The 27,370-nt window shown below is 37.2% G+C and overlaps 1 protein-coding gene across 5 annotated transcripts in view; it reads right to left on the bottom strand.

Moving 5' to 3' along the window:
• LOC131031180 (callose synthase 9) overlaps positions 1 to 27,370 on the bottom strand; it is a 222,601-nt gene that overhangs the window by 177,914 nt on the left and 17,317 nt on the right. For all 5 annotated transcript variants that reach the window (XM_059209486.1, XM_059209488.1, XM_057962221.2 and 2 more), the window contains 3 exons: positions 23,460 to 23,556; positions 23,043 to 23,150; positions 22,725 to 22,850 (listed from right to left, as the gene is read on the bottom strand). In XM_059209486.1, the coding sequence (XP_059065469.1) occupies positions 22,725 to 22,850; positions 23,043 to 23,150; positions 23,460 to 23,556 (331 nt within the window). The remainder of the gene's footprint in view (positions 1 to 22,724; positions 22,851 to 23,042; positions 23,151 to 23,459; positions 23,557 to 27,370) is intronic.

Raw genomic sequence — 27,370 nt, 5'->3', positions numbered from 1 at the left:
GAGGAATGGTATGCAACATTAGATAAGGATATTTCCTGTATGGATGAACTAGAACAAGCTTTCTTAGGTAGATGGGCTCCAAAATTAGATGAAGAAGAGAAAGAAAATGAATATGAGAAAGAAGAGGAGGAAGATAAACAAGATGAACAAGAGGATGAAAAAAATAATGAAGAGGAAGAAAATGAAGACTGAGAAGAAGAGGAGGAAAATAAAGAAGTGGAAGAAGAGGAAGGAGAAAATGAATAAGAGAAAGAAGAGCAGGAAAATAAAGAAGAGGAAGAACAGGCAGAAGGAGATAAAGAAGAGGAGGAAGAAAACAAAGAAGATGAGAAGGAAGAAAAAGAAGATGGAGAAGGAGAAGGAGAAGAAGGAATTGATACAAGTACATGCACTTTAGCTCTAAGTAAGTAAGACTCAATCTTTTATTTTCATGGATGCATTCAAAAGGAAAAGATTATTGTCTCTACAAATACTACCAGCAAGTATAACTTCCTCAACAAGGAGTTAGCAAACAAGATACATGTACAAGCAAAGAACATCAAGGACAGTCAAATATTAGGTATGCATACTCAAATTTATGAAGATCTAGAACTCTTTAAGGATAAATATGTTTTGCATTCAAACTGTCATGCTTTGGATATGGATGTAATGGATATTGTTCTTGGTTATCCTTGGTTAGAATCTGTGGGAGCAGTAAATACATTGTGCAAAAGAAGTTCAGAAGGTTTGGTATAAAAAGAAAAAACTTATATTACAAGATATTACACATAAAGAAGTCCAAAGGAAGGTCAAAGAAGATAAAGTTAAAGTATCTCATTAATACTGTAATAATGTATTAGAAGAAAAGCAAGAGGGTCAAGATCTTGAAGAAAATGAAGAGATAAATATTTCTACTAAGGAATCACTAAAACAAATGGCAAAAAAGGGTGAAGAATCAAATAAGGTTCCTACGACAATAAAGGGTGCAATATATAAGCATCCAAATCATTTTGAGAGGCAAGATTCATGGAGGAGACCTTCATGGATACATGATAGTATATAGAATGAACAAGGAAATCACTATGGACATACATGGAATCAAAGAAGCAATTATACAAACCAGTGGTATCAGAACAGTAATGACTACTCATGGCAGCAAAGGAGGACTTTGATAATTGTTTATATCATTAATGTCAACTTCCTGCTGCTAAGCTGATTGTGTGTGGTAGTTTGAGCTGTATGTGTGTCAGCTTCGTATGTGTGTCAGCTTCATATAGTGGAGAAGAGTCCTTGAATGATGATATTCTCTTCATGGCATTAGAAGAGATTGTGACTGAAAATCAAGAAGAAGAAGATAATTTTGATGAAGAGGTTGAAGTTGATTTAGAACAAGAACTTATTAGTGATCTTAATGAGATCACAGAAATTGAGAAAGAAACATCACAACTTGAAGTTGCTGTTACAAGAGGACAGTAACAAGAATTCTGAAAAATCTCTTGCCTTAGGCCGAAAAGTTGATTGCTGATCTGAATGTTTAAATTACAGAAGCTAAGAAAATTGAAGAGGGTCTTAGAAAGAAGCTTAAGGACAAAGAAATAAACTGCGAAAAGCTTGAAGGTGAGGTTGTTTCTTTGAGAAAATTTGGTAAATCTACAAAGTTGCTGAATCAAGAAAACACCTATAAAGAGTGTACCATGTCTTTGGATGGCTTGCTAAACTCTCAAAAATAATCTCTTGATAAAAGCGGTGTTGGCCATGAAGAAGGTGAATGCTCAAAACTGCAGAAGCTAGATGCAGGTAATATGAGAAATTCAAACTCTAAAGGCAAAATTTATACCTTTAAAAGGTTTCCTAAAGCTGGACACACTTATATGGGCATGTTTAATCACTCTCAGTTTTATGGCTATTGCTTTACATGTAACTGCTTTGGTCATAAAGCCATAAATTGCAAAATGTTTGACAGAAGAGGTTTTAGTTTTATGAATAGAAATTCATTTGCACCTCTGGATAACTATAATGTTATTTGTTAGAAATGCAATAACTTTGGTCATACTATGAAAGTGTGTAAAAGTGGTTTCGCAGATTTCTCTAAGAAAATGAGGCAAAAGGAAAAGAGAAGGAGAGCACTAAAGTGTGGAGGAAAAAGGAAAAGCAAGGCACAGAAATGTCTTTGGTTGCGCAAACTGCTTTTCTTGCATAAAACGAGAAAGATATATGGTATGTTCACAATGGCTGTTCCAGGCATATGACTGGTGACGAGCAAATTTTTGACTCTTAAAAGAACGAATGGAGGTAAAATCGGATTTGGAGGTAACTCTTCAACAAGAGTTGCAGGTAAAGGTACTCTTGTTTTAAATGATGGGGAAACTAAGGTTGAAAATGTCTTGTATGTTAAAGGTTTGAAACACAATCTTTTGAGTGTTAGCCAGTTATGTGATCAAGGGTGTGATCTAGTTTTCAATTCAGACTATTGTATCATTAGTAAATGTGGAAAGCATGTTGCTGATGCAAGTAGAGCAGCAAATAATTTATATATTCTTAATGATACTAATGGTGAGAAGTGTTGTTTGAGTTAGCTTGATGAAACCTAGTTATGGCATTGGAGACTTGGGCATATGAATTTTTACAATCTAGGTCAAATCAGCAAGAAAGAAGTTGTTAGAAACATGCCACAGCTTGAGAAACCAGCAGATATTATTTGTAAGTATTGTCAAATGGGTATGCAAACTAGAGCAAGGTTTAAATCCAACGATTTATCAAGTACTAGACCACATGAATTAGTTCATACTAACTTGTGTGGTCCTACAAGGACAACAAGTTTACAAGGTAAAAAATATTTCATGCTTTTGATAGATGATTTTTCTCACATGACTTGGGTGACCTTTTTGAAAGAAAAATCTGAGCTCAAGAAAAATTTAAAGAATTCAAGGCATTAGTTGAAAATGAAATAGATCTGTGAATCAAGTGTTTACGTTCTGATAATAGTGGTGAATTTACTTCTAACGAACTTGTTAGTTTATGTGAGAAAAATGGAATTAAGAGATAGGTTTCAGCACCCAAAACACCTCAACAAAATGGTGTGGTTGAGAGGAAAAATAAAACAGTTCAAGAAATGGCTTGAAGCATGATGAATGAGGCTAAAGTTGGTGACACTTTCTCAAGAGAGGTTGTTCATACAGCTGTTTATATTTAGAACCGAGGTTTGTTGAGAGCAAAGCATAACAAAACTCCCTATGAGCTTTGAAAAGGTAAACCACCTACAGTTAAGTATTTCAGAATTTTTGGTAGTCCCTCTTATATAAATAGAGATGATGCTAATCTAGGTAAGTTTGATCCTAGATCTGATGAAGATATCTTTTTGGCCTATTCTTCTAAAGGTAAGGCTTACAAATACTTTAACAAAAGGTTACATAAGATTGTAGAAAGTGTGAATGTAAAAATTCATGAGATTACTAACACTTGTGTCAAGCATGAAAATGGTGACAACATTGCTCAGAAAGATGAAATAGAAGGTGTTTGTTCAACCTTCTTCCTCACGTACACAAGCTGGAACAGCAAGTGGTAATGCAAGAAATGCTTCTGAAAATGTTCAACCTGAGGTAATAAACTCATCTTCATCAAGTTTTCAGCTTGGGACAGTAGATACCATTTCTGAAAATGAGTTTGAAATTAAGCATGGTAAGACTATCTTAAAGACTCCTTCTAAGTTTGTGCAAAGAAATCACCCTGTTGATCAAATCTTACTTGAAAATAGAACTAGAGCTACTAGAAGGAATGTTAATTATTTTGAAGATGAAGATGTTTCCTTGCTATATATGTTTGAACCTAAGTGTTTTGAAAAAGCAGTTGAAGATAGGCATTGGATAGCTGCCATGAAAGAAGAGCTCGATCAAATTCAAAAAAGTGAGACACGGGAACTTGTGCCTAGAGGGTAAGAACGTAATAGGCACGAAATGGGTTTTCAAGAATAAATTGAATGAAGAAGGTCAAATTGTGAGAAATAAAGCTATAGGGCATGCTCAGGTGGAAGGTATAGATTATGATGAGGCATTTGCTCATGTTGCACGTCTTGAAGCAATTAGATTATTTCTTGCTTTTGCTTCTTTCAAAGGTTTTAAAGTTTTTCAGATGGATGTAAAATCTGTCTTTCTTAATGGAAATTTAAGTGAAGATATATATGTTGAACAGCCTAAAGGATTTGTTTTGTCAAAGAAGCTTGATTATGTTTGTAAGCTGAAAAAGGCATTGTATGGCCTTAAACAAGCCCCATGTGCTTGGTATGACAGGTTGGATAAATACTTACAGCAACAAGACTACAGAAAAGGACTAGCTAACAGCAATCTTTATGTGAAAGAGGCAGGTAAAAATATTTTGGTTGCAGTAGTCTACATAGATTATCTAATCTTTAGCAATGATTGTGTAGGTATGTGTGAAAATTTTACTGTTAATATGAAGAATGAGTTTGAAATGTCTATGCTATGAGAGCTATCCTATTCTTAGGACTACAAATTCAGCAATCTCAAGAAGGTATCTTTATCTCTCAAACCAAGTACATTAGAGAGATGTTGAAAAGATTCAAAATGGAAGATTGTCATCCTAGGAGTACACCTATGGTAACAGGATGTAACTTAGTAAAGATGATGAGTCTCCTAGTGTAAATCAAACATATTACAAGTCTATGGTAGGCAATTTGTTTTATATTACAGCTACTAGACCTGACATTATGCAAACAGTTGGATATGTTGCAAGGTTTCAGGATACACCCAAAGACACTCATGTGCAAGCAGTAAAGAGGATCTTTAAATATCTTAAGGGTACAATGAATTTTGGCTTATGGTATCTTAAATGCCAAGAATTTACACTAATAGCCTGCACTAATGCAGATTGGGGAGGTTAAGTAGATGATAGAAAGAGCACAAGCGGTAGTGCTTTCTTTCTTGGTGGCTACCTTGTTTCTTGACTAAGCAAAAAACAGACTTCTATTTCTTTGTCTACGGTTGAAGCAGAGTACATTGCAACTATATCATGATGTACACAAGTTATTTGGATGAAACACAATTTGCAAGACTTTAAGGTTGAGTATATTCATCCTATTTCTATTTTTTGTGACAATACGATTGCCATTAATATTTCAAAAAATCCAGTTATGCACTCTAGAAGTAAACATATTCCAAATAAGTATCATTTTTTAAGAGAGCAGGTTACTAATCAGGTTGTTAAGTCAGAATGTGTCTTCTAAAGAGACTTTTGAGTATTGGAGGCAGAAGTTGGGAGTAATTTCACTTCCTCATTAACTTGCGGTTTGGTTTACAGGGGAGTGCTTATTGCTAAATTTAATGCCTCGGTTCGGGTACGCAAATGGTTTTAGATTTGCGGCCTTGATTTAGTCATTGATGTCAAAGGAGGAGTATTCAGACAGGGGGAGTTTCTTGCTACAGATTGTTTCAAAGCTGTTTTGTTCAGATTGGATTAATTTGGTTGCCATCAATGGAAAAAAGGGGGAGATTGTTAATGTTTCTATCATTGATGTCAATGTCCTGCTGCTAAGCTGCCTGTGTGTGGTAATTTGAGCTGTATGTGTGTCAGCTTCATATAGTTGTCTATCTTCTTGCTGTGTATCTTTGATTGAATGGTCAAAGGGTTGAATCTATGTATTTATCAGATTTGTGTGCCATGTGCTTATTGGCTGGAGGTGTTCGTGTAAAGTCTTATGGAATTTGTTTTTGGCAGATGTTGTAATGTCCCCATTTGGGCATTCCCTTAATTTCATCCTAATAACTTTCTTTGATATTATCATGTTAATATGCCACTCTAAATTATTGTCTAAAGTGATCTATGTTGTCTCGGATTGTCAACGTGATACTTGCACTTCACTAACAGATGCTGGTCTGATATATATAACTTTCAATCTCTACACTCCCTTAAGTATGATCTACGATTTTCCTTTATATGCTTGCTATATTTGGCTATTGACTCGGCTTCAATTGACCTTTACTTATGCCTCCTTAGCCCACCTTAACCTTATATAAATGGTTGATTCAATACTACCTTACTCTGTTGCTCAATGTCCCTTTTAGTACTCCAGATCTAAATTCCGCATATGAAAAACCAATCTTCCATGCACTTATAATTAAAGAGTCCTTAAGGGTCTGCCGATATGTAGCCATATATGAATAAGAGTCTTCCTTTGCATATGAATGTAGATCCTTAGAAATCCGGAATAGAAGACAGGTGACCGCCTTTAAGATTTCTCGCATTATGTTCCTGCAATTTGCAACTTGAAGGTGTCGTTCCTGCAACTTCCTCAACTGCTTGTTGAAGATATGGTTCATACAGGACTGGAAAGTGGTCGGTGCATCAGTAAGGCCAAAAGGCATTACCAGAAACTCATAGTACCCATAGTGACAACGGAAGGCAGTCTTGTGTACATCCTCTACTCGTACACATATCTGATGGTATCCTGAATGAAGATCAATCTTAGAGAAGTAGATAGCTCCATGAAGCTCATCCAACAACTCATCAATGTGTGGAATAGGGTATCTATTCTTGATTTTCTTCTTGTTCAAGGCTCTGTAATCTATACACATCCGTAGAGTCCCATCCTTCTTCTTAACAAGCACTACAGAAGAAGCAAAGGGGCTAGAACTAGGCCGAATGAAACCCATATCCAACAACTCATGAATAGTCTTCTCAATTTCATCCTTATAGGCTCTAGGATGACGATATGGGGTAGTAATCACTGGCTTTGCTCCATCCTCCATCTCTATACCATGCTCAAAACCTCTATCTAGAGGCACTTCAGAAGGTATGTCACCAAATACTCTCCCATGACGGTCCATCACTGACTGAATATCAACATGAAATACCCTGCCATCCTGATGTGTAGGTGTTTTGGACTTCACCAAACAATGTGAAGCCCAAATCACATCATTATGTCTAATAATAGTCTCCATCCTGCGAGAAGACACCTCCTTAAGTCCACCATCTGAAGCTGCCCTCAAGATAGTCTTCTTCCCCCCAGAAAGGAACTCTAATTGCATACGGTGGTGATCAATAATGTAACGCCCAATACCCAGTAACCACTGCATGCCCAAGACCACATCATAATCCTCTAATGGAAGCACATAAAAATCATCGGTCAGAGTATAATCCCCCATCTGAATACTAAGCTGTGGAATCCGTTTAGTACAGCCCAAAACTGCACCATCTGCCACCTTCACTCCAAAACCACCAAACTCCTCATACTGTAATCCACGCCTCTCTACTAACTTCTGATCAATAAAGTTATGCATGGCACCTGTGTCTACCAAGCTCATGACCCGCTTGCCCTTCAGTGTGCCTTTCAACCGAAAGGCATGAAATTTAGGATAACTAGAGAGGGTAGCCATAGTTCCTTTGGCTGTCGCCAAAGGCTCAGGGGTATCTAACTCCAACTTTGTCTGCACCTACTCAACATCCTCCATGCTATCCTCAATGTCAGTGTCAGGTACCTCCTCATCCCCTAACTCAGATGTCACCTCAATCAAATGAACCTTTCCTTTACCCATACAACGGTGTCCTGGTTCCCAAGGTTCCTTGCAGGAAAAGCATAACTTTTTCCTTCTCAATTTGTTCCTCGTCTCCTGAAATTCCAAGGGGGTCTAGATGATGACCCTCCTTTATTCTGTGAAGTATTGGCCTTCTGTGTAGGCCGAGAGTCCCTGAATGGCTTCTTATCTGCCTGATAAGAAGTGGCAACGGTATCCACTCTCAATGTCACATCAATGGCCTCCTTAAGAGTGGCCGGCTGGAAAGCACGTACCAATCCCTTAAGTCTATCCTGAAATCCCTCAATAAATAACATCACACTCCGCCTCTGGGGCATATCAAGTACCATAACCGCAACACGCTAGAACTCATTAATATAAGCTTCTGCATGCCCAGTCTGTCTAAGATGTGCCAACTCTCTATAGTAGAGCTCTGTATCCTTACGGTCAAACCGTGTAATGAGTCGTTCAGTGAACTCGGCATAGGAACGTACCAAGGCGTGATCCTGGGTGACCAATCCATGGTGCCACCAGTCATAGGCAATCCCGTCTAAATGCAACATAGCAAACTGAATAGCCTCATGCTCAGGCATGGGCCTCAAGGATAGATATATGTCCAGCTTGTGCACCCAAGCTCGTGCACTCGTATCACCAGAGCCATCATATGTAGCCAATGTGATCTTTCCAGTAGGTCTATTGAGGTCATAGTTATGTTGCTGTGGTGGTCTATAACCACGATCTCCTCTGAACCTAACTGTATCTCTACGCTATGCACAATACTGGGGAAGAGGGAAAACATCCCTAGCCTCTGGGGGTAGGGCTCTCCACTCAGTTGTGGCTGCTAAAACTGACTCCTGGAACCCAACCTCTGGTGGATCTACCTTTGCTAGTTGTTCACCTGGTACAAACTGAGGAAGCAAAGGTCTATCCGTAGCAGGTGTACGATGGCGTTCCCGCCTAGAGGAATGAAGGGAGCTCCCAACTGATGAATGGGACTGATGGCTATGCTAACTGCCTGCCACTGAAACTGATCTGCTCTGCCCATGTCTGCCCCTATTTCTATCCAACTCCATTTGTGCCAAAGTTTCCTGTAATCTGTCAAGTGTCTAGACTATCCTGGGCTGTGTAGTGATGAGAGTTCTCATCATCTCCCGTTCTTCATCCTCAATCCGGTTCTGTCTAGCACCCCCTTGTTCATCCGCCATACTGGGTACCTGTTCAATTCCACTCTCATGCTCCTGTTGAGCTACCCTGCGTGTATAATACCTGTGTATCTCCTCTCTACCCAGATGCATAGAATAAAATGTAACCCTAGTGTGAAAACTCCACACAAACCCTACAGGCTGGCAGGATGATAGCTCTGATACCACTGAAAGATCCCTGATGGAACTCTTTTGCTGATCTGCTGTAATTTTATTATTTTAAATTGATTTTTCCCATTTCTTAATATTTTCTTTCAGAAATAGACAGAAGTTGCAGAAGGGTTGGATTCTTTTGTGTTTTGATGATTTTTCAACAAGTAATAAATGAAGTACAAGTACATGAACAAAGTACTGAAAATGAAGTTCATATACAGCCAAAACAAATTCGACTCAAGGCAGATTTCTGAATATAAAATCAAATATTTGACCAGATGAAGATTTCCAATAATTTCAGGAAGATTACAATCAGGGATGAACCCAACCTGGATGGTGAAGGAGTAATATAACCAGGAATGAAGCTGCGGCAAGATTCCAGCCCTCCAAGTGTTGCACGTGGGAAGGAAAGTGGCTGCCAGGTATAGCCGTACGGCTGCCAAGTACACCCAACTGTATAGAAACCCCCAAACCCCACGCTGAACTCTGTCAGAATCACTGAAACCTCCAGAAAGTGTGTCGTACAATCTCCAAGATGCTAATAACTGCAAGCAAATCCAAACCACTATATTGGGGGCTACGTCCCAAACAAGCAAGGCAATGGGGTTGGCGTCCCAGATGCTGAAAAGCTCTTCCAGAGCCAAAATCTCAAATCCAAGATGTAAAATGTGTAGAAGATACCCAAGAATTAGGTCTCAACTTCCTTATAACACCTTCCCACTTAGCTCGAACCCTAAAAGTGACTCAATGTGGCGTTTAGGGTTAAAATGTTATATTTCTCATTTTAAGTTGCCAAGTGCATAGAAAACGGCCCTTTTTCAAATATAAAGAAATCCGTTCACCGAAAGGATCTGAATCAAGAGAGAAATATTTAGAAAAGTCCAAGACCTTTCCAACGAGCTATTACACCAAGGGATACGCATCCAGATGAGGCCAAAAACCCCTTATTACTCCAAAATGGCTATAAACATAGCCTTATTTAATTAACTAAACGTTAACTTAGAAAATATTTAAATATATTAAAAATATAACCCAAATAGCTACAAAATGCTCAAATGACACCACAAACCAGAAAGTCAACCTGCCACCTGTCTGTGACTGAAGTCGGAAATCAAGGATCCACTGGCAATCTCATCCCTAAAATCTAGGGATGCTCCTAGAAACTAGGAAACAAACCCAAATCCTGTAAAACTGAACCCAAGGAATAATCTCAAGGAGACCCGACCTTGGGTATGGTCATAACCTCCTAAATAGTAGGGATATCCTCCATAAACGTAGGAACTGCCTCCTAAAAATAAGGAACTGCTCCAAACTGATCAACTACTGCCAGAACACCAAGTCCCAAACACTGTATAACCACACTGAGTCTCTATCCATCAATGTCAGCCTACAAGACCCCATAATAAGCTGGCTCACATGTCTTTGCTAGACAGAGCTAAAGAGGGGACATGACACCTTCCTCGTAGAGAATCGAAAGAATGCCTTGGTGTCGTCTCTGATCTGCACTATTATTGCTTGCACACGATAATGCCACCAGACACTGGTTCTTACAAAGCATACCCCAAATCTGCCGTAATAAAAGAAATAATATAAATTCCCCCTTTTTATACCTTCATCCTTCTTAGAGATACCTCTCTTCAAATAGACACACCTGTTCATAAGACATGCCTCTTTCACTTAATCACATCCCGTTGGAGAGTAATCATTAGTCATAACAAATCGTGGTAAATAATCATAACATATCGCACCATATTGGATTTCCTTGTATATGATTCGCTGTCCTTATGTTGACTTTTTATTGCTAGCCGGTAAACAATGAGGATTACATTATTCTAGATCAAGTTCTTTCGTATCTTGGTGATGATACTTAAGTTGATGATTAATCTACTACTGATTGTATATTGATAGTATGTCTTTCATTAGATCTGAGTTGCAGTGGTAGCTATTTTCATAGTAATCGGATTCATGTGATTGAAGATGAATCATCTACGTATCTTGTTAGAATTATCTTTATGGAATTATCAATCATCTTCTGTATTCCATAGTCATCGATATGGTTCTGCTAATGTTGATTCTAGGATGACCGAGATATAATGATCAATCTCCTTATTGTACATTGATAATATATGTCCTTCATAGAACTGAGTTAATGTTAACCATACTAGAAGGAGTCTTTGTTTGGGGCCATCACAGATGTGAAATCGAAATCGTTTTTTTGGGAGGCGTTTAATATTGGGTTGATATTTCCATGCACCATCAAGTCTTCAGCTATGTGTTTTGCCTTCAGCGAATTTCTTTTTCTTCTCTAATTTATCTGATATTTGCGTTTCAGTAACGAGAGGCGTTTTTCTTTGCTGGAGTTATGGATGTTACTTCTTGTGGTTGGTATATTGCCGTTTTTGTCTATGCAGATGTTAGAGGTTAATATCATATCTTCAGTTGATACGTGTTGCTTGAACTGTGTGTGGGTGTGTTGTTTGTTCAACAGAAATTTCATAAGTGCCTGCCGTTTTTTTAGAGGAAAAGAGTTAGCAAATTTATGCATGGAGTGCAGTGTGTTTCTGCAGATATTCAGATGATGGCGTGAAAGGGACTTAAGTATGTTGTGCGAACTTTCTTTGCAGATAAAAAATGCATAGAATGAAAAACACTTTTCATGATAGAGTATTCAGTTGTGTACATGTGTGCATATGGTATTCGATGTTCTTATCCGGGCCATTTTTAATGGGGGTTAGAGCGATTCTAAAGTTTTTTTTAGAAAGATTTTGAGCATAAAAACGTTTTTTTTAATGATTTTAATGGTTTGAGCTCTTGGATATTACAGCAGGCTCATATTTACTGTGAAAGAAAAAATATAACGCTCTGCGTGGATTTTTTTGATTGGATTCTTTTTGCAATAAAAATCTGAACTTATCTGTGAGTTTTTGGAGCCTTCATGGGTTACATACTGGAAGTCGTATCTTCAGATTTCTGCACAGTAATTTTTAAGATAATCAAGAGGGCATTATTAGTTAAAAAAAAAAGCACAGATATTGTTTTTGTTGGATTGAAGATAAAAAATCTCTGTATTAGCTGCATGCGAAAATTCTGGAAGTTATGTGTGTGCGAAGACAAGTGTTTTTTGAGTAGATGGAAGTTGTGGGGTCTCCATAATTTTGTGAAGTTTTTTAAGGAAAACTGTAAGTGGCTGAGAGTGGTTCGGTCATAAAGCAGTGTGTGGATATTAGAAAATGTGTGAGATAGCTGTGTGAAAATAATATATGAAGAAGGATTAAAAAATTTCGTGTTATGTGGTGAGGTAATTTTTGGAAGTACGAGTAAAGATTGTATATAGTCAATTCTGAAAATATGAAGTCAAGTATTATGGATGTATAGTCTTTATGACTTCATAAAGGTGTTTCCAGGTTGTTCTGTGGACAGTAATTCAATGTCAAATAAGTATAACGTATCTTGCTAAGAATGCAATCAAGCTGTGTATATCCTTGAGGATGTAGAAAAGAGTTTTTTTTTCTCTTTGTAATATGTTCATTGTTTAATCTGAGTTAATGCTCATACTGAGGTTGGTGCCTCAGCAAGTTTGATTTGGTACTCTTGACGTGAGTTGGAGCTCACTTTTGTAATAGGGTTGGTGCCCATTTTTTCAATATGAAAGCTTTTGATGCCGTGGTTTTTTACCCGAAAGGGTTTTCCACGGGATAATCTTGGTGTCTTCTGTGTGATTATATGTTCAGTTTTTTCTTTGGCTCATCTTGATTTAAAAGTTCTCGAAATACTAATTCACCCCCCCTCTCAGTATTTCTGTTTTGTGTTCAGACTTATTATGATAAAGAGTGGAATCAAATGGATGCAACAAATTATGACTCAAGTATGGTATCCAAGAATTATCAAGTGAAAGGGACAACACAAATCAATTATGGATGGCTAGATTATTGGTCATGGCATCATATTTGTAATAACTTGCAAAAGTCATACACTTTGGAATCTTCTTATGTTTCAAGGACGAAAAATGTCAAGGAGAGATGGCATGTTATGTAAATACTAAATAGGGACATGATACTATAAAGTATTTCAGTGGATGGAGAGGTCGACATGTAGCACACATTCCTTACATTAGTTATATTGGGTCATGTGAATAATTAATGTGATTTATCATATCAGGCATTAAGTAGGCCTTCATTAGGATTTACCCTTCCATAGTATTATTAGGAAGAAGTATATATAAAGGAAGGTGATTATCATTGTAAGAGAGATGTGTGAAGTATGATATTGTATTTGGGATCTCTTGGAGATATAGCGTGGAGTGGCTTCTTCCTTAAGGAGCATTAGGGCATATAATGAATATTAGGGCATATTGGCCCACATACATCTCTTGTGTCATGTGAGATCCATCTTCTGCAATATATTATTTCTATTATTATATGTGAAGATCTTATCACCAATCCAAGCAGCACTCTACACAAACCAATTTACAACAGCAAGGTAATCCAATTTTTCAAAGTTAACAACTCAATACTCAACAATTCAATTATTTATTTTTCAAATGTCAAAATTTCACAACAACATTACAAGAATCAGTAACCATTACCCAGAAATCAGATTTCCAAAGCACTATTCTTCCAACAATTACTAACTGTAACACAAAATACACCTGCTAACAAATATGCAACTGATACAAAGTGTTCAACAAATTGAATCTCATCCAATTGACTTAGACATCACAAAACCATGCAGCTAGCAAAGAAACAACTTGCAGTCTTTCCTGCAGCAATCCTTTTCATACCATTTTCATCACTAATTTAGCCTTAGTTTGTCCCAATTAATCATATTTGAATTTCTCTGTTACAAGTAGTTTTCTAAGGAGGAAGATATTCTATGGCTTTATTATATAGTCTCCCCTTTTCTATTCATCACAGCCTTCCCATATATACAAGGATTCAGACTTTGAAAAATGTCTTAGGCAATGAAAATGCCTCAAAACATAAGACCGTTCCAGCCATAATAAGGTTTGACCAGGAACCAAAGTAACCGCCTGTCAGATTTTACAGCATAACCAATAGGAAAAAACATCTATTTATGAAAATATTGTGTCTGCACACAATATTAATTTAGCATCTGCAATCAAACAACTGTCAGGATGTAACACCGAGCAAATTAAACTGCCATCAAAATCTACGTCCAACATGAAGGAATAACTATCGCTGCAAATCCATAACATAGCCATCGCTAGCATTGAAGATAGCACCAAATTTTGGCAGTACTTTTAAAAGAAGTTAAATTGCCTTGTATAACAACTACGTCACGCTACTTAGCAAGGAAATTCGAATGAAGCACCTGAAATTGGAAATTAATTGGGTCCCAAGGGTAAACCTCAGCAAGATTCATCCAACCCCACAAGAGACAAAGGTGCGGGCCACAGCATGTGAGAATGCAGCACCCAAAAGCAATGACTCAAATTTTAGTTTATTTCACCTCATATCTAACCAACAAGCAAAGAATTTCAATAACTAGGCCTCATGTGGGTCCACAAGCACTTCAACTGCAAATAACAAAAGAAAAATTTACACAAAAAAATTGAACCAAAGCCAAAATTGAACAAACCAAAACTGTTAGCAGGATAGCAAAGAATGCTCAGATGCTCTTCTTTTCTACTACAACAGCTACACTACTCCAAAAACCATAGGGGTGGACTCATAATACGAGCCTTTTTTCTACTAGAATAATACAAGCCTTTTTTCTACTACAACAGCTACACTAGCTCTGGGTGTTAGGAGAATTTCTAGTGCTTTAATTCCTCCTAGGCTATCCTAATGTGTCCTTCAATCCTGGCATACTCAATGGTGGGAATTATCTCTCATAGTGGCTGATGGTAAATTAGACAACTCCTCCATTCTAGATGCAAACAAGGGAATTCAATGACATTTTCTTCTAGTCCTCGCCAACACATGCACGTGCTCTTGTTTTCTATTTATTGCTATTTGTATTGCTATTTACTGATGGCAAACTATTTTATTTTATCTTATGTACTTCAATTATTTTGATTCTAAGGTTCTCTCTTCCTATAACTTTGTTTTGTCAACTACTATAACCTCGAGTTCAATTGGCCTATTACGCAAGTAATTGGTAAAATAATGAATAAAGTAAATGAATAATCAAACGATCATTTATAAGATTACAAGCTCGATGTTTCCATTATGAAACAATCGATAACTGAAACAAAATTAGAAACATCTAATATTTACACTAAGATACAAAATTGACCATTAAATAATAAACTAAGATATTATTCTAATACCCTCCCTTTATGGTCAATCTGTCTACAAAACCAAGTTGCCCCATGAACTTAACAAACTTATCCAGATTCAAAAACTTGGTGAGAATGTTTGCAGTCTAGTCCTTAGTAGGAATATACTGCAAATCCACGGATCCATCTTCAACCAGCTTGCGGATGAAGTGACAATGAAGCTCAACATGCTTAGTTCGCTCATGGAAGACTAGATTTTTGGCAAGTTTGAGCACCACTTGATTGTCACAAAAGAGGGGTGTAGGGCCTACTTAAGACATCTGTATGTCTAAAAGCATCCTTCAAAACCAAACTGCCTCACAAGCTGCTTTGATTGTTCCTCGATATTCAACTTATGTCAAGAAAGAGCTACAACCTGCTACTTCTTACTGGTCCAAGTGACGGCACCTGTGCCCAAACTGAAGACATACCCGGATGTGGATTTTTTGTCATCAACAAAGCCTGCCCAACCCGAATCTGTGGAACCAATGAGTCTGGGCTCTTTCGTTCGTCCATAGAGGATACCAAAGTCTGAAGTGCCCTTGACATAGCGCAGGATCCACCTCGTTGCAGCCCAATGATCAAATGTACGAGTTGTCACGAAGCAAGATATGTAACTCACTGCATAGCTCAAATTAAGTCTAGTGGAGATGAGATATATTAAACTACCCACTAGTTGCCTGAAATCGAATTCGTTCTCAACTAGAGAACCGGATTTGGCCGACAACTTCAGGCATTTCTCCATAGGTGTAGATGCAGATTTGCAGTCCTGCATTCGGATCTATTATAGCAGAGCCTTGGCATATTTAGACTAAGAGATGAAGATGCCATGAGACTGTTGCCAAACGTCAACACCTAGGCAGTAGTGCAGAAGCCCAAGGTCAGTCATGTCAAAAGACTGGCATAGATTCTGCTTGATTCGCTGAACTGCCAGTTATTATCAAATCATCCACATAAATTACCAGAAGGATGATATTACTACCAGTATTCTTGACATACAAATTTGAGTCAAAAGGACTCCTCTGGAAACCTTGATTTGTGAGGTACTTATCAATTTTCATGTACCATGCTTGAGGAGCTTGTTTCAGGCCATAAAGTGCTTTCACCAATTTGAGTACCTGGTGTTCTTTTCCGGCAACCTTGAATACAGGAGGTTGCGTCATGTAGACCTCTCCCTATAACTCACCATTCAGGAAGGCACTCTTAACTTCCATTTCTTGGACCTTCCATCCACACTGAGTTGCCATGGCTAGGACTAATTTGATGGTTCTCATCTTTGTTGTCAAAGCAAAGGTCTCCTCGTAATCAATCCCTTCATGATGAGAAAAGCCCTTGGCAACGAAACGAGCCTTGTACTTATCCAGAGTACCATCGGCCTTCTATTTGACCTTATCGACCCATTTGCATCCAATGGGTTTCTTCCCTGGATGAAGATCTGACTGAACCCAAGTGTTATTTTTCAGCGAGTTGTGGTGCTCAATTGCCATAGCTTGCTCCCACACAAGTATCCCTTTCGCTTCTGTGTATGTCTAAGGTTCATACTTCATACACACTGTGAATGTTGGCCATGAGAGCAAATTTGGCATAATCAGGATTTTTATTCTTCCGAGCAATCCTACCCTCAATGAGCTCATCATCATGAAGATCAACAATCGTCGTAGCCCACCATTTAGGCCAGAGTAGAAGTGCCAACATCAAATGCAAGAGGTGCAACAGGATCAAGTTCATCAAACAGAAGATTGGATGAATCCTAAGGAAAGTCAGGAGGTGCAGCTGCGTGTCTAGGTGATCCTACAAGAGAAGGAGTTGATGTAGGTGTAGGAACAAGAACAGCTAGAGCCCTCCAATCAGGTGGACCTAATGGAAGACAGACGCCCAAGTCATGAGCCTTTAAAGGCTGATCCTCTGAATCCACTGTTGGGAATTGACACTCATCCGGTGATTTAAGAGATTTTCGTTGATTAATTAGTTGTTTAGGGTTGTCATTGATGTCAACTCTTCATGGTAATTTGATCCAGCAATCGTGACTTAGCCTATCCGAGAGATGGATGCAACCGGTAGACAAATAACCGGTAAAACTGGGTATTTTGATAATGTGTTGATCCGGAATCATCTCCGGTGTTTGCGGTGTTTGTGGTGATTATTTTTGTGATCTCAGTGTTTGGTAGGACCTTTAGGAAGCATGTGTTTGCAATATTTTATTATGGTGCTATGGTGTGTTCAAGATTGGAGCCGACTTCATCTACACGTTACATCTATCAAGGCCGACTTGAAGGAGATATTTTTTGTGGTGAGACCGGATATATAAGATCATCGTAGCGGTTGATTTTAGTAATGTTATGATGTGTTATGTGTGTAAGCGATCAGTTTTGGTGCGATTGAGTGCAATTTCATGTGCGCATTTTGATTTCAAATCAACCGGTAACTGACTGAGACCAGAACAGGATAATCAGCAAAGCAGAGACAGTCAGTGATACAGAGCCTAGCCAGAACTCAATTTTGCATAGTCAGAGGCTATTTATGAGTTAATTCCATTGTACATTCTCATTGTAATCAAATTGTAAGGCAATGAGCCTCCCATGAAGGTTGTACCCTTCCGGGCACATATAATTGAGCAATGAGCTCTAGGTAGTGAGCCTGAATGCAAGTGCATTCCCCATCTATGTAATATTTATGTACTCCTAGCCATAGTATATGAATATTGTGGGTTCCAGCCCCACCGTGGTTTTTCCCTTTCTAGGTTTCCAAGTAAAAATTCCGGTGTTGTGGATTTGTGCTTTTATTATTGCATGTTTATGTTCATATTTGTTATGCATTGTTAACCAGTGGATAAAGAATAAGTTTGCAGTTTTCATTTCCGGTAGATCACTGATTCACCCCCCCCCCCCTCTTAGTGATCCCTGACTCCAACGATTGGTATCAAAGCCTAGTTCCTCTAAGGAAGCTTAACCGCTTGAGGAAGATCTGGGAGATTGATTCAATGGATACTAGTTTTCAAAGACAACTCAATGTGGCACTTGAGGATCTTGATGCTGGTAGAAGTGAGGTCAATACATTGAAGAAGAATCTAAATGCAGCTGATGAAATCATTAGGGAATTGAAGGATCAAGCAAGTATCTGCAGAGAAAAGAGAAAGGAATTAATGGACAAGTTAAAGGAGAAAGAAGATCAGATCATGGAATACCAAGACAAAGTTGATGAAGTGGACAAGCTTGAGAGAGAAAATGTTGCTTTGAAGAATGAGATGCAATCCATTGTGATGAGAATGACCAAGGAGATTGAGAACCAGAAGAAGAATGAGGAGAATCTAGCACAATTATTGAAGGAAAGAGCTGACAAATGCTTCAGGATTACCTATGAGAATGATCAGTTGAAGCTTGAGTTGACACAATCAAGAAATAATGGTCAAGAACTTGAAAGACAGGTTGTTACCTTGAGGGATGAACTTGCTACTGTCAATGAATACAAAGACAAATTCAAAGCCAATTCAGCAAGACTTGATGAGATGCTAGAAAGTCAAAGACATCAAAAGGATATGTGAGATCTTAGATATGAGAAAGGTGAATCCTCCGGATCTAGACAAGGCAATGCTAAACCTGATTAGAATAAGAGCAAGAATCCTCCGATAAAACAGCCTAATGCTCATAAATTTAATGGTAGATGTTTTACTTGAAATAAATTTGGTCATATGGCAAGTCAGTGCAGAAGTCGGATGAATAATGGAAAGATGAACAATAACAATGTGATGAACAACAATGTTTCTACCTTTACCGGTCAATGTTTCATATGCAATAATTTTGGACACAAGTCAAATGTGTGTAGAGTTGTGATGAATAACTTTCAGAACAAAAGATGCAAGACTTGTTGAGATTCTTGATCAGAAGAAGAGCAAGAATCTTGATCATATGTTTTACAAGACTTGATGAGATTCTTGATCAGAAGAAGAGCAAGAATCTTGATAAATTTAATGGTAGATGTTTTACTTGCAATAAATTTGGTCATATGGCAAGTCAGTGCAGAAGTAGGATGAATAATGGAATGATGAACAATAACAACATGATGAACAACAATGTTTCTACCTTTACCGATCAATGTTTCATATGCAATAATTTTGGACACAAGTCAAATGTGTGTAGAGTTGTGATGAATAACTTTCAGAAGAAAAGATGCTATGCCTGTGGAATGTAGGTAGAGTTGTGATGAATAATTTCAGAACAAAAGATGCAAGACTTGATGAGATGCTAAAAAGTCAAAGATATCGAAATGATATGTGAGGTCTTAGATATGAGAAAGGTGAATCCTCCGGATCTGAACAAGGCAATGCTAAATCTGATCAGAAGAAGAGCAAGAATCCTCTAGTAAAACAGCCTAATGCTCATAAATTTAATGGTAGATGTTTTACTTGCAATAAATTTGGTCATATGACAAGCCAGTGAAGAAGTAGGATGAATAATGGAATGATGAACAATAACAATGTGATGAACAACAATGTTTCTACCTTTACCAGTCAATGTTTCATATGCAATCATTTTGGACACAGGTCAAATGTGTGTAGAGTTGTGATGAATAACTTTAAGAACAAAAGATGCTATGCCTATGGAATGTTTGGACATATCTCTAATAAGTGCAAGATGAGACAGAATCAGATTCAGATCTGTGAAGAATAATGTTGTTTGCAGGACATGCAACAAAACCGGTCGCATTACAAAGTACTGCAGAAGCAAGAATAGTGCTCCGATAGACAAGAATAAATTAGACGAGAAGGGTAAAGTGAAAGTGGAAGAGATCAGAGAGAAGCATGAGATGATGTGGGTGAGAAAGGATGAATCTAAGACAGATAATGGATTTGTACCTGTATCTGGTGTAGAATCTTCATCCAGTAACTAGGGCTTTTGGCCTTAGGGCGAGGCAAATCAATGAAAATCTTGCAAGTACCCCTTGATGAGATCTGTGGTCTATGGATTAGAGATGGCAGTTGATATCTGGAACTCAGATGGTTGATTGTGGTATTTGGTAGCTAAAGAGGGCATCCGGTTGAGTATTTTTTGAGGTGCATTTATTTCAAAGGGAAATTAGGGTTTGCAGAGTTAAAAGGGCGAATAAGGGAATCATTCTTCACCTTGCGAATAATGTTTTCGAGCTATCAAAATTTCCAGGTGATCTAAGAGCAAAAGGCAATCCAGCAAAGCGATCTAGGGCATTCAGTAGTTGTTCAAGGTATTTATCGAAGGGCATTAATCTAAGTCTTATTTTCTGAGATTTTGCAATGGCATCTCCATCCTCTATATCTCTACTCCATTGGTGGTCGAAGTGATGGGCGAGACTCGTCCTGTATTCAAGAAACATCCATACAAGTCCATAGAGGACGACCCAATAGGTGCATTTTCCTTCCTTCCACACATTATTCTGCATGTTGATGATGTATGTGCTTATATTCATTGTGAAATTGAGGAGAATGGGTCGGAAGATATTTTGGATCTGTAAACAGATAAGATCATGGACGATATCAGCAATCCCAAGATGAAATTCGCACAGCTAAAAGGAAAGGGTTTTACCCAATTTGTGAACTTCCCGACTTTCGATGAGGAGTGGGTTAGGTATGTGTTGAGCAGGGTTCATGCTGAATTTATATGGCTGGACAAGCCATACAAGATCACTACGGAAGCAATCAAAGCAGTTACCTGTTTGCATCAAACTGGTGAGAAGCCAGGGTTATGGAAGGTTACAAACCCTACCGTAAATAAACTAACCGGTGCAGAATTCAACGGAAGATCAATGAAAATCAATACCATAAGGGAAGATGATGTTAGGTTTGCTGCCATGGTAATTGGGTACAAGGTGTATCAATTGAACAAATTGAATTCGGTCTCTAGCACCACAATTCATGCTGCATACAAAATGGTTAAGGAAGACGGCCACTATGACCTATGCAGTGTACTATTGGAAGAACTATTGATCAATTTGAAGAAGATTAAACAAGATGAAAAGAATGTCTTCAAGTTTGGATCATTGATTATCTATCTTGCCCTAAATTTCATGAATCAAATCCCCGGAACCGATAGAGTCCAGTGGGCTTATGACAGACCGATGGTGCAGCAGATTAAGCAAGGATTGGATAGTCTTGGCAATCGAAACAATCAGAATGCTACTTTGTGGACCTTCTTCAAAACATTTCAGGAGAAGATGAAGCAAAGAGTACAAATCCCCAAGCAAAATTGTCAAGAAGTATGAGGGGACAATATAGATCGCATGGGGTATTTTGCAGGCTGAAGAATGAACGCAATTTACATAGACACAGAATTTTGCAGACCAAAACAGTTAAGAAACAAGCAAAATTGTGTGACAAAACCCTCGTGTGAACAGAACCAATGAATTTTATGAAGACCACAAGAAAAATGTTTGTGAGAAAATCACAAACACTTCAAAAAAAAATTGGAAAAAAATTCACTAGAAAATTTCATCAAAAAATTTTATCGTTATAAAAATTTTCCAAAAAAAATTGAATCCTGCTCTGATACCATATTACGCAAGTAATTGGTAAAATAATGAACAATCAAACAATCATTTATAAGATTACAAGATTGATGTTTCCATTATGAAACAATTGATAACTGAAACAAAATTAGAAACATCTAATATTTACACTAAGATACAAAAATGACCATTAAATAATAAACTAAGATAATATTCTAATATGGCCTTCTTTGGGTAATCTATGGACCTTCTTTTTGCAATTGCAACTCTTGAGAAAAAAAGAGAAATAGTCATTTCTTGCAATCCATGTAAGGAAACTGTATCCCCTTTCAGTAACGGCTTCATTACAGAAGCTCAAATAACTGTTTCAGGAAGCCTGGCTACTGTTTCGTACACCAGTTATTTGAGCCTCTTTAGAAAATCTGGAATTCCTTCCATGAATTGAAGAAATTTGCTAGGTCCTCTGACCTCCAAGTTTTCATACTCAGATTTTTAATAGAAATAGGAACCCATTTGATGCAACGGTCATTTTAACAGTAAATCGTCGCTTTCATTTAATTTTTTACTTTGAGCAAATAACAGACATATCCATCTTCTGAATAGTCGGATTTGGTTATACAACTTTCAGCAACTTCTCATTTCAAGTTATCTTCGGTATGATTGACATTAAGTTGTGTGAGAGCAGTGATTTTGGCTGTATCGATTTTGACAGCACTTTAGTAACTGTTTTTGCACTTGAAAATTATTTGTCAAAGCTTTAGATGAAAAAACATGACAAAGCAAAATATTAAGCTTGGAATTAAATTTGATCTAAACACCAGGAAGACTATTATAGACTATGAGAACAAACTACCATTAAAAGCATCTTTCCTCTGATTGCAAAATGAAAAAAAAAAACTCCATGCATCAAAGTGTTTTGGTCAGGTACTTTCATAAGTATCTGACAAATTAAAAGTAGATTTCATAATTGCCAGTCAAAACAAAAGACCTAAACAAGTTACTCTAGTGCCAAAATGAAAAGTTCTCTGTAAGTCAAGTTCATGATTGTCAGTAAAAAAAATGAAAAAGTTACTCTGGTGCCCAAAGGAAAAGTTCTCTGTGAGTCCAAACCTGAAATCCAAAAACATAGCATAAAAGATCGAGAATATCCAACTCTCGCATCTTTGGCACTTGGTAACCATTGGGCAGCTTTGCCAAATCTCCAGAATTGCTCAATGCTGAAACTGCAGCTCTGACCTGAATTCAACTTGTAACCACCATATGGGTTTTAGTGCAACAAAATGGGTCTCAGTAGCACTGAATCTGTTTTGGTGAATTCTTCTAAGCACTAGCAACTCAAGTTTAAAATATTAAAACTCCTTTCTCTGAATAGCAAAATATAGTGAACATTCAAGTATCCACAAAAAATTTCCAAATGAACATCATTACCTCTGGAAAAGTGATAATAGCATTTGTTGGTGCTGGTGCATCCAATGGTATAATGTTGTATGCTACTTCTTCAGTCATTGCTGCGTCTGCTTCCATTACTCTTTTTAACTGGTAAATAGAAAGAGCAGCTGTTAGTCATCTTAAAGCACATAAAAAAAGCCTAGATTAGCCTTTAAATAGCCTGTGGTCATCAAGGAAAAAACAACCACTTAAAACTTACAGACATTTCAAATTAATCAAAAGCACCTAATGAGTGATAACAAAATGCAAACCATGAATTAAGCTGCCTAAAATGAGTGGGTAATTTGAACTTTAAAAAAGAAAATTGTTTTCAGCCATGCAATAAACCAGCTTTTTTGTGGGCAGTAAAGACAAATCTACCACTCTTTTTCAAATAATAGTTTAATATAAATCTACCTCTTCTGGGATCAAATTTGTAAGCGCTTCAACAACTTCACCTAAAACCTTTAAAGTTGCATGAACTCTCTTCATTTTCACTGTTCTTCGCTCCAACCTGGAATGTATCTAACAATTAGGAAGCTATCTTATCACTGATACAGATGCAAAAAAATTCTAAAGTGGCGAAAATTTAATGCATGGATTATAAATTATAATTTATATGTTCAAATTATTATGTATGTTCCACCATTTTGGAGACAATTTTCTGAAGGATCAAGTTCTGTTTCTAGTAGAAAAGGTTTTAGGGGAGAACCAAAGGAATGAGTATCCCTGCAACATAGCTATTTGGAGAAATTTAGAAATAGAATGGCATTATTGTCTTCAAATTGCCAAAATAGGATATCAATACTCAAAATAGCAGTGATTATAATTAATGCATTGAAGAGACACATAAACACTACATAACAAGGTTATCATACAATGAACCTTGAAGAACTGATGCTCAAAGACAAAAGAGGGCATGTCCCTTGCACTATAATGGCTGAGAAGCAGGTTTCAAATTTGAGAAATGAACCTTTAAACTGAATTTACAGGCAGGTATAGGCTATCATAATGTCATTATCTCCAAAAGATCACCCTTGTAGGATAATTGGAACTTGGAAAAGACATCGTTAGAGCTACTGAAATTTGAAAATTGTGACCTTTAGTTTACTAAGATTAATCTCTGGTTGGAAAAGCTCAAAAAGCCCCACAATAGCATTTTACCCTGCAAATTATCAAGAGAATGAACGGAGAGGACCAGCTCATCAATGAAAACATTGAAAAGTATCTGAAAGATCAAAACACCATGTAATGTGTAGCCATCATCAAAATCAGTGTTCTTTTCAGAAACTTGTCAAGCAACTTTATATATATCCTAGAGTTAGCAAGAGAGTTCAACCTTGCTTGACTCCACTGGTAGTACCTCTGACAAAGAGAAAATCTGTGCAGTCAAATCTGATAAATAACAGTCACATAGAACCTCATTATGTTTATATTACAAATCTCTGCCAATAGTGCACAGACTCCATCACAACAGATGTATAGAATCAGAGCCAAAAGCCTATCTAAAGTCTACAAAGCAGAAAATGAATTTAAATGACAGCTGACAAGCCTCCTAGTTGACAGCTCATGGAATAAATATGCAATCAATACTCTGCAAATATTTCCTGAATATGCCCTGCTCCAAATGCTCAAAAAATTTCATGTCCAATACTGCACCATTAAATTTGGCAAATGGATGCCCAGTTGTAATAATTTAATAGTTCTTTCAGCAAAGAGGTTTGCAATCCCAAGAAAACTGCCATTTTCCCTCATTAGATGGGTCAACCAGCAATGGATAAAAACATGTTTTCAAACAACCACATTGATAAAGTAAAATAAAAATAAGTTCTTGCTGGTCGGCCTAGTTTGGGTCCCTAGCACCGTCATTGAAATAAGTATACGTAAGTGTCTTGCAGGCTTGGTGTAGCATCTCGAAGATTTTGGAATGATTTTGAGATAAAGCTCAAGCAGGTCAACTGTTACACGACCCCCAGTTACCCAACCAGGTCAAGCTGGAAACCCTGATTTAGAAATTGTGCTTTATCCTATCATTCTATGTTGTCTTGAGTTAAGAAAATTGCTACTTTAACCCTAGCTGTCTAATCAGGGTGGAGGCCATGGTTGGATTGGAAAAAGTGGACAAGTCTGCTTACCAATTGGCCACAAGGTCACCTGCTGGGCACTATATCAGCAGATCCAGATTGTTGCACGGCAATTTATATCCAGGTATTCCAAGCCCTGACTGTCACAGACTGAAGCTTGGTGAGAGTTTTGAAGCTTACTCAGACCATCAACAGCATTAAAAAGAGTGCCACAGTAATTGAAAAAGCGATCAGACCTGTAAGGGATCCCACATTATGATTTAAGGTTGTCACAACTTCACATTTTTTAAGGTTTCCATGCACACTAGGAGGTTTGGGGCAAGGTACTTGTGCAGATCCAAGTGGACAACAGCTCCAGAACTATAAATATTGAAGCCAAACCCTAGGAAAATTGGGCACTGTGCAGGAGTAGTGATTCAGCACCAAACCCAAGGCACATGCTCCTATTGCACATGAACATTCTATCTTTTTAGAAGTACCCATAATGGAACTTAAAAACAAAGATAAAAAGGACAACAAAGCAGCATCATTTTCCAATTATAGTCATGGTTTTCACATAGTAAATCCTAGTGAATCATTACACTAATTATTTTTATGACCACCTTTAACACTTATTTTTCATGTAGTAATAATTGAAGAACTAGTACATTTTCAGACAAAACTCCAAACAAATTTCATATCCTGAATACACTAGATAGTCATATCATCTATCATTTCTGTACAAAACATGCTGGTAGATATAAAAGACGATTTAGTTTTCACCCATGCTGAACTACTTGAATTTACTTCAAATGGCGGTGGTTTTAGAATGTCCCAGAGTAGTAGAAAATGTCTAGAATTTGTACATTATTGGTGTAACCCTATGCAATTTAAAGAGAAGAAAACAAACCACGTAGCATTAGGATTTAATCCTTGAAATGCCAAGATGGGGAAAAGCAGCTATAAATGACTACTGCACATCTTTCGTTTCTTCCCTTGATTGATGAAGTCGATTAAAAAAGCTCGTAAAGTGTAACTCAGACAAGGTTGCCTCTTATCTTTCTAATACTACAATGCAAAATTTACAAGATGAATATGGTAGTTCCAACTAAGAACAATAGGTTACTCTGCTATACATCACCACTTCACCCCTAACATTTATAATGCTTAAGTGTCCTATCATGTACCAGAAGACTCCCAATGATCTCAAAACTAGTGTTTCATCCATTACTCTGTTTGTATCACTTCACACAATGAAATACCTCAATTAGTTGTTGGCAGTAACAAAACTGCCACTTTCCATTGGTATCAAAAACAAACCACAATTTTACAAAATTGTCCCTTGGTGCAAACTAGCAATTTTAAAACCACCACTTGATAATAAAAAATTGTTACTGGATCCGCCTGGTTACCAACTAGATCCATGTCCAATTCAAAATATATCCATAGTTTAGTCCATCCGCCTGGTTACCAACTAGATCCAAGTCCAATTCACACTATATCCATAGTATAGTCCAATCACCATGTGTCTAGCAAGACGCAATCAACAAGTGTCCCAAGCAAGCTAGGGGAGGATCCAAATGGATCACAACAACCCTATAGGAAACCCGTCACATTTTTAAAAAACATATTTTGACCTTATCCTAAAAAGAATTCCTAACCCTAAAAGTGCCAACTAGAACATTTCAAACATTACAAAAACACTTTTTAGCTCATTTTGATTGCTAAAGATTAATACCATTCCATAAGGTTGAACTTTCATTCTATTTTGGCTTGTCATTTAACAGAGAGAGATGAAGATTGATCATTGAAAGTTCCACAACAGTTGCATTGCTATTCCTACACATGTACAAGTAACCATTAACTACCAATATAATAGAAGAACTTTTTTCAAAACAGGTAAAAGAAAAAATCTAATTTTTGTTTTACAAATATCAAACAAACTCTCTTGCTTTGTTCTTTCATTTTTCTATGACTATATCTATGCTTAAAATTTTAAAAGAGTTAAATTTTATAAATGTATTTTTTTGTTTTTATTTGTTTTAAATGTGTTGTTTATAAAATTGATTGTCATATGAATTACAATGGTAGGTAGTTCTAACTTCATGGGCGGATCTAAATTCTCAAAAAAATCTAAAAGTTTTCCTCTTTGGAAATATGTTGATATAATACAGTTGGTTCCAAGTGATGGGGTTATATTTAGAATTGCGAGTGTGATATTAGGTATTCAAGTTCATAAAGTGAAAACATATTTCTATGGAATTC

Source organism: Cryptomeria japonica, chromosome 8, assembly GCF_030272615.1.
Source record: "Cryptomeria japonica chromosome 8, Sugi_1.0, whole genome shotgun sequence".
In the NCBI taxonomy this organism is placed as follows: Eukaryota; Viridiplantae; Streptophyta; class Pinopsida; order Cupressales; family Cupressaceae; genus Cryptomeria; species Cryptomeria japonica.
The sequence above is the reverse complement of the archived record's forward strand: the minus strand, read 5'-3'. Positions and strand labels throughout refer to the sequence as shown.